The sequence below is a fragment of the Podarcis muralis genome, chromosome 6, assembly GCF_964188315.1.
Source record: "Podarcis muralis chromosome 6, rPodMur119.hap1.1, whole genome shotgun sequence".
NCBI lineage: Eukaryota > Metazoa > Chordata > Lepidosauria > Squamata > Lacertidae > Podarcis > Podarcis muralis.
Window position 1 is genome coordinate 63,698,195 of NC_135660.1, and position 8,734 is coordinate 63,706,928.

Sequence of the window (8,734 nt, forward strand, 5' to 3'; positions counted from 1 at the left end):
GCGCAGCGTTTGATAAGCAGCAGGAGCGAGGCTGGCGGGGTGCTGAGTCTGCGGGCGAGGATCGGGGGGGACGCACTGGGTGAGTTAAAACCACAGAGAGATCAAAAGTCCCAAAGCCTCGTGCGGAAGTTACTCCTCCGTCGAGCCGCACGGAAAAGCCCCGATTGCCGTTTGCACGACCGTCCCTCCATATTTATGGGCTTCTCCTCGGGTCCACTTTCTTCTATTTAACGCAGGTAAGCCTGTTGTGCATATATATGTGAGATATAGATAGATAGATAGATAGATAGATAGATAGATAGATAGATAGATAGGAAAGGAGGTTCCTTTGCAGCGGGGAAAGGTCATGCCTAGGAATGAACGGGGGCGATTTCAGCAAGGTTGCAATCCTGCACCCACTTGCTTCGGAGCTGAACGCGGCGGGACTTGCTTCCGAGCAAGCCGGGGAAGGGTCGGGGTGTTTTATTTTTGCTTCGTCATGAGTCGCGCTGTGGCTGCAGCCTAGCGCAGGTTCTCTGACGAAGCGTTTTTGGAAAGCCGCATTTTACAGGAGGGGGTTTCGGATCCTGTACCTTACCTAACTCCTACTTAAGGAAGGTGTTGGCGTGTTTTCTGTCAGCAAAGCAACTTGCTCCTATCATCCCTCGTCTGTTTGAGTTAATCTCTTGGTGTAGAATAAGGGCTTGTTTCAGCATAACGACCAGAAACTTCCCCTTAGCTCTGCAAGAAAATGGTTTCAGGAAAGATACCTGCGTTTCAAATCTTGCGAACGCAGTGAAAGGACAAGGGATTGCATGAGAAGGAAGGAAAGGGGTTTGGCTCTGTGGGCTCATTCTCTTCTGCTTCTTACAACCTTGTCAGAATTGGGAGTCATCCTGTCATTGTCCTCCCGGGCCAACAGAGGGGTGGTGTTCATGAAAAGCCACTTAAATAGCTATGCTTTGAAACTTTCCTCCCAGGAGTCTAGAAAATTCCAATAGCCTCATCGCTGGACTCCTCATAAAGTTGATTTGTACTTGCTTAGGCCTAAACGGTCTCCTCTGAGCTTGTGGGAAAGCTGCAGTAAAATAAGGCTTCTCTCACGCCACAGGCGCCAACTATTGTAGTCTTAAGTGATTCCTCTTATAACCCTCTGCATTACTTTAAGACTGTCATAAGTAACCATAGTTGCCTACAAGAAATGTACTTGGGGGGGGGGGGAAATAGCTGGCTTCCTGTATGTAATGTACACAGAGAAATTAATGAGATCTCTTAATGTATTTAACTATTGAATTGCTTCAGAGATGGATGAATAGGGATGCATCTGATTAAGTCATATTCAGAGCAGACCCAGTACAAACGATTCCTCTCACTGGGTCTACTCTTGAGTATGGCTAAAGCTGCAGTCATAGCACCACTCACTTGGGAACAAGCCTTACTTATTTCATAGGACTTGCTTCTGAGTAGACATGGGTCAGGATTGTGCTATAAGTTGGATGCCACCTACATATATTTTTAAAAAACAGGGTTGTAGGAAGCATCATGAAAATGTTGTCTGTATGGTACATAAGAGGTTCCATAGAAGGGATTTAAAAAGGAATTATTTCTCATGAATGTTACTTAGATGCTTTTTTATAATTTTAACAGAGGATAGGCATGCTTTCCTTTTCTTGTGCATTGGGAGCCGTGATTACCTTCCAAGTATGAATCTGCAATCTAAGAACATTATTCTGCGCACTCCTCCTGCTCTGAGCTTTATTGATAAAACAAAGACAAAAAGCTTTCATAGGTGCAAAGCAAACATGAATTTAAAAACGTGGCTGACTCAAAATGGCATGTGGAATTCATCCAAGTGTTCTGAATAGGGTGTTATTATTTCATCAGTTCCGCATCTGGCTGCCAGTCACTGTTCTGGCTAATCTTGCTTGTGACTGAATTATTTACAGCCTCCCAGCCAGCAAATGATGAATTATGAACGTGGGTGAGTGTAAGCAAAGGGAGCCTTTTGCAGAGGCTTCCCTCCAGCGCATGTCCTCCGGTACAAACGCAAGCCTAATTGATTTTTGTTTACGTTGCAGAATGATAGAAGTCTTGGACCCAAGGCCCCTATCCAGTTCTATCATGCCTGTAGATGTGGCCATGAGAATATGCTTGGCTCGTTCGCCACCTGTGAAGAGCTTTCTCAACCCACTTGACGAATATCAGAGAAGGAACTTTGTGGATCGATTTAAGCCTCTCAGACCGTGCCTCAATGTGAAACGTGAAACTGAGTCCCAAAACAGTGACTGGAAGCGCTCTGCCGGACGAGCCAAGAAGAGAGTCGTCTTTGCAGACTCGAAAGGTCTCTCTCTCACCGCCATTCATGTCTTCTCTGAGTTTCAGGAGAATCCAGGGTGGGACCTTCAGTTTGACCTGCTAGACCTTGAAGACATAACTGCTGGCTTAAAACTACACGAGGAAAAGAACTTGATTCTGGGTTTCGCTCAGCCTTCGGCGGATTACTTGGACTTCCGGAACCACTTACAGAAGAACTTTGTGTGTCTTGAGAACTGCACCCTCCAAGAAAGGGCTGTTTCGGGGACTGTGAAAGTGAAAAATGTGAGTTTTGAGAAGAAGGTGCGGATTCGGGTCACCTATGATTCGTGGAAAACCTATTCCGACATAAATTGCGTCTACATGAACAACGTGTATGGAGACTCTGACAACGATACCTTCTCCTTTGCTATTGACTTGCCTCCCGTCATTGCCGCTGAGCAGAACATTGAGTTTTGCGTGTATTACCAAAGCGACGAGCACACATTCTGGGACAATAACGATGGGCAGAACTACAAGATTGTCCATGCAGAATGGAAGTCGGATGGAGTCCAAGTGCCGTCTCCCAGGAAAGGCTGCGTGACTCTCAAACCGGCAAGAAAAGGGCACGAGGCAGGCTGTGAACAGCTGGGTAGCCCTCGGATAGCCAATGGCCTCTTCCCTGAATGGCAAAGCTGGAGCAGGATTGAAAGCTTGTCTCCATATTGGTGAATGATAATAAAACACAGAGGCATCTGTTGCCACCTAACTTTAAACTTCTCAATAAGCATTAGCAAGCCACCTAGAAGGGTAGGCTGACTACTTTTTTTAAAAGGGAAAATGACTGTGAACATTATGCATTTACATTTAAAAACAAAAAAACTACCAGCCACATCTTGGACTTCAGGGGGGAGGGAGAGAGAATATGAATTTCCGTGAGAACATCTCCTAATGTAGAAAACGAGTGATTGATATACCATTAACTTGCTGTCCACTTGCCTTAACTAGGGGGGGGGGGGGGCAGAGAAGTTTGTGAAGAAGTAATAGTGTGTGTGGTGGCTTTTTGGGAAGCTGTGATTGTGTGAGGGGGATGTTGCAGAGGTAGCCACACAAAAAAACCTCGTGCCTACTTTTTAAGTTGTAGCGGAGATTGTGTGAGAGAGGCGGAACTGCCAAACCTGAGGCCTGAGTCAAGACAAAGCTGGTCTTGGCCAGAATACAATTCGGTATTTAGGATTGTGGTGAAAAGGGGCCTCTTAAGTGGGAATGAAGCGGGGGGGGGGGGGGAGAGAGAGAGAGAGAGAGAGGAAAAGGGGTATGGTGTACTGTAGGGGCAAAAGTAAAGCATACAGCAGGAAGCAGTGTGCCTTGTAAGAGCTGTACAGACAGGCAGCACTTCTAACAGACAGCACTTTCCCCACCAGTGAATTACAGCAGTGGGGAAAGCTGCATCTGTTGAATTTCTGACCTTTAGGCTTAGATATGTGTGGAGGGGGTGAGAGGAAGTGTGAAAAGCATAAGGGGCTGGGGAACTGTTCATGTAAATAGGCCCCTGCAAAGCTGTAGACTTGATTTCGGGAATCTTGTCTTTCAACTTGCCAAACAGTAAGCTAATTTTGCAACCGCACTTCACAGGTAGATCTTCATCCTATGTACACAAAGGCTATGCCTTAAAAAAACAAAAATAATCACACAGGGTTTCCTGTGATTGCACGGTTTTGTTTTTAAGAGAGACGGAATGAAATGCCTTAATCCTGTAGACACTGGCTGCTCAACTTGCCTTGTTCAGTGTAGAGACAAACTCTCCTATTATCTTGCTTGTTGTAGAGTTTAGTAATATTTTTCTTCTCCAAGAAATAGCTCTTCACAACAGTAAAATAAAGCTAAGCAATTTAAAAGTCCTTCATATTGAAGGGGTAATAATGTAGCTGCACTTCTCAAGCTAATTGGTCTAAAATAACAGTATGCATCTTGCACATAAATAGAAATAGTTTTCTATACACTTTCTCATACCTCATTTTTTTGTAGCTGTTACAGACACAGAAAGCTGTTGTTGTTGTTGTGACTTTCTGATTATAGTCTTTAATCTTCCCCAGATATATAGCATTTTGTAAATAATAGTGTAATTTTGGCACGGACTGTATATGAAAAAGCCAATCGGAATAGGAGTGTGTGTACATATCTCTGTGTTCACTTAACCTGTTTTGTAGTGGTGGTGTCTATGGAAAATGCAAATCACATCATTATACTGTTTGTTCCACCAGTACTGACATGGAATTTGTATTGCAAAAAAGGGGAAAGCCTCTTCTCCCCCTGCCCCCCCCACTGTACCACACTACTGTGTAAACAATTCACTTCAAAAAATAAATTGTGTTTTGATAATTGTAGCAATCTCTTTCTTGGGAAGGACTTGAACATCATAGCATGGCCTTAGCTGAGGGAAAGGTAAAAGCTGGGATTCACTAGGTTGTTCAGTCATTGGCGGAATCAGGTGGCAAACAAACAAAAAAGAAGCCTAGGGGGGTATGTTCCCACCTGCTGTTGGCCATATCTAAGACCTCCCTCTTCCAGAACTCCTAATCATCAGCTAATGACTCTGTGTGCTGCTGAAGAGCAGAGAACAGTTAAAAGCTACTGTTTAACCCACAAAGCTTCCAATATGTCAACACCCCTGGCTGTGCCTGCAGTATAATCTCTTCCACAGTTCCCCACATTCAGCGGCAGAGCATATGCTCGCACTGCCCAGGGTGGGCGTGCTCCCAAGGGAGGCGGGGCACGGAGGGAGCCACCAATGGCGGACATTTGGCGCGATGCCCACCCACGACTGCCAAATGTCACCTCCCCCTCAGCGAAGACACCCAGGGTGGTCCGCACCCCCTACCTCTGCCCCTGCCCACATTCTCACTTTGTCATGCTCTTACGTTCTGTCATCTATCTATCTATCTATGATGCTGTATATGAAGATGGCTGCTGGGTATACAGAGGACACACACAAACACACAAGCTCCAGTATCCCCCATGTCCATGCTTTCTCATGTCAGCAAACTTGCTAGATTGGATTCCCTGCTGTAGGGCTGAGGGTATGTGTGTGCCCTCCTATGGGAGTCTCACAGTCTGGTGTTCAATAGCATGTCTGGTGCATCAATGAAATGGCATGCATTGTGTGCATGCCCTGGTAGCTGAGTGTGGGTGGTACATGAATCGTTCTGTTTGCATATATCGGTATCTCTGCACCCTGCCCTTTGCAAATGCAAACAAAGGCTGGATCATTCTTTAATACAGTTTCTCCTCCTCCTTTCTGCTTATATGACTAGGCATATGTCACCTGGATTTTTAAATTACTAATATAGGTTATTTGATAACTAGGAACTTCAGTCAACTGCAATAATTGATAAGCAAACAATATCTTGCTTAAGTAGATTAGCCTTGAGATGCTTGGCTACCAAGCCTTTTTTCCAAATAATAATGTAGAGTTATCTGTTAGATATAGCACTGTTGCAAAGGATCTGGGTAGGTTTTTTGGGCCTTCTCAAAAAACACAAACCTTGCCCCAAAGCACTTTATGCAGGCACTCTTGAAAGTAACTTACCGTATTTTTCCACGTATAAGACTAGGTTTTCCCCCTAAAAAATATTGTGAAAAATTAGGGGGTGTCTTATACACGGATAGTGTCTCCCATTTTCTTAAATCTGAGTCCCCCAAAATAAGGGGCGTCTTATACATGGGGGAATACGGTACTTTTTTGGAGATCCATTTCAATGGGGTTTAGGCCCAGTTTGGGTCGCCCTGTAGGATAACCTCTATCAGAAGCGATTGAGGGAAAATATGTCCCTATTTTTGTCCTCAACCTCAGTGACTTTCGATATCAGCGACTTCAACTTGCACAACAGAACTTCTTCCCCTCTTCTCTTCCCATCCCCCAAATCTGTTCCAAAGGGTCAAGAGATCCTCTGGAGCAAATGTTGTGCACCTGCAAGGAAAGGAGAAGAAGGAGAAGTTCTGTTGTGCAAGTGGAACTCTGGACACACAACATTGGCTACAACCCTAAGAAATGTATTATGGCACAATATTTTGTGGACTAGAATCAACCTCCATCATCAGATGCAAAAATATGAACTTCACTTTTGAATGGGGTGAACCCTTGATGTGCGTTTATTTGGTAAGCAAATCCAGTAAACAGAACTGAATTATTTCGCATTATTTGGTAAGCAAATCCAGTATACAGAAGTGAAATGTCTTGTTGCCTTCATAGTAACATTGGTTGTCAGCAAATGAGAAGAAGAAGAAGAAGAAGAAGAAGAAGAAGAAGAAGAAGAAGAAGAAGAAGAAGTTGCTTTCTATTTGTTAGGCTCTAAATGCACAAAGGCAACATGTTATTTTCACGGAAAACGATTAAAAAAGTCCAGGCTATCCTTTGCTGCGTCCCCCCCTCCCCATTTCAATGGAAAGTTGTTAACAGTCAGGACATTTCATTATCTGCAATGCCCTTACAATTCCTCTCAAAGTCTAAGCTTTTTGTTCAAAGCCTTTTTTGTTTACCAAATGTCTTTTCATGCCTCAAGGTAAAACTATTAACAAAATTGCTCTCATGGATTTAAAAATCACACAACCATAAGAACATCTCAGAGGGTGCCTCTCAGACAGAAAGAACCTCTCAAAGTTTTCATTTTATTTTTGTGCTGGCTTTTAAGAGAGGAGAGTTATGCTATTTGTCTGTGCATGCCTTGTGGCTTCAGAAATGCAGGGCTCTTTACCACTGTATTAAAATAAGCTTGTGACAAGTCTTACATTGAAGCAGAGACCTTTTGGAGGAGAATCAGACAAAGACTGGCACTGACTTCTAGGAGTCTGTTTCCTCCTGATAATTCTTTCTGCTGCTTTGCATAAGTTGGAGGGGCTGTGTGCATGGGCCACACTTTGGGACAGCAATGACATGAGATTATGCATTACGCTTCAAGCAGTTCATGCAATTTTTTAAACTGATGAATAGGCTCAGTTGTTAATTATGCTGATTGAAAACAGCTGGAAATAGTAGACCCAAGGATGCATTTTGGAGACTTCACCCCCAAACTTGGGCAGCGTTGAATGCTGATACTTCATACCATATATCCTCCTGCTGTGACTGTTCCCTATGTAAAATTATCTTCCCTCCTTAGAAATACATTCCAGATTTTCCTCTCCACAGTCTGATTCCCTTTTCCCCTTTAACAAGGGAGAGATTTGTACTGTTTGCATTTCTCATACTATATTGAACAAACATAGATATTACTCTCCCACCCGCCCCAGCTTTGCTATACTTGAGTTTTTAGAAATGGTTTCTCTCTCTCTCTCTCTGTCTCTCTCTCTCTCTCTCTCTCTCTCTCTCTCTCTCACACACACACACACACACACAAACACAAATACAACTGGCCATCAGCAAGTGCTTTTCACTATTAATGTATACAAAAGCATAGTGAAGAAAAATTATTCAGATGCTCAAGGTAACTGTCTGTTAACAAGGTGATGAGCAGAGTAGTTAGGTATGCATTATCTGTGTAACCTTTCATGGGGAAAGCCTGTTTATAGGATTACCCCTGTGAAATTTAAAGGTAAATTGATTACCCCTGTGAAATTTAAAGGTAAATTGATTGTTAGGTCCAGTCGGGGACGACTCTGGGGTTGTGGCGCTCATCTTGCTTTATTGGCCGAGGAGCTGGAGTACAGCTTCTGGGTCATGTGGCCAGCATGACTAAGCCACTTTTGGCGAACCAGAGCAGCGCACGGAAACGCCGTTTACCTTCCCGCCGGAGCGGTACCTATTTATCTGCTTGCACTTTGACGTGCATTCGAACTGCTAGGTTGGCAGGAGCAGGGACCAAGCAATGGGAGGAGAGGAGAGAGGAAGTAAACAATGCTTTAGGAGTATTAGCCCCAAATATCCACAGACTTAGAAACATCAAGTGGGAGTAGCTATTTACTTTTATTTCCTATTCCTGTTTAAGCTTTAAGCATTTAAAATTATCTTTGACCCTCAACGCCTAATAAAAACCTAGGTGCTACCTATTTTTGTTCAATTCAGTTTGAGTCATGAGGTAAAATTAGTCCTTGTGGGTAATTCGTTATAAAATCAGTGGGGCTCAGCCTCCCCGCCCCCCCTCAGCAGAGCCTGGCCTAGTGCTTTCCAGCTCCCTTCCCTTAGATTTTGCACAGCAGCTACTTTGGATGCCACAAATCATTCTTTTTTCCTGCCCCTTCTCTCGTGGCCTCTCTCCCTTAGCGGGGAAATTCATTCATGCCGTGGCTTAAATTAAGTGTCTTTGTACCCTCATAAATTGGTGACGTGTGTAGCATGAGACAGAACAATGGGGGAGCGGTAGACAAGAGTCTCTGGATGGTTTCCACAGCGCTGTATTAAAACTCGCCACCAGTTCCAATCTTCCCACGCTGATTGCCAAGCATCAGGCACTTCCTCCGCATTGCGCAC

At 44.1% G+C, this 8,734-nt stretch overlaps 1 protein-coding gene across 1 annotated transcript; it reads left to right on the forward strand.

The window, feature by feature from the left end:
* The first annotated feature begins 19 nt into the window (after nucleotides 1-19).
* On the forward strand, nucleotides 20-4,653 carry PPP1R3C (protein phosphatase 1 regulatory subunit 3C). The gene is made up of 2 exons (XM_028729747.2): nucleotides 20-236; nucleotides 2,058-4,653. Exon 2 carries the CDS (start codon nucleotides 2,059-2,061, stop codon nucleotides 3,001-3,003), a length of 945 nt encoding a protein of 314 aa, XP_028585580.1. The 5' UTR covers nucleotides 20-236; nucleotide 2,058; the 3' UTR covers nucleotides 3,004-4,653.
* Nucleotides 4,654-8,734: the final 4,081 nt, after the last annotated feature.

What these genes read in the sequence shown, in the direction of transcription:
- PPP1R3C (XM_028729747.2), top strand. Translation starts at nt 2,059, where the DNA reads ATGATAGAAGTCTTGGACCCAAGGCCCCTATCCAGTTCTATCATGCCT.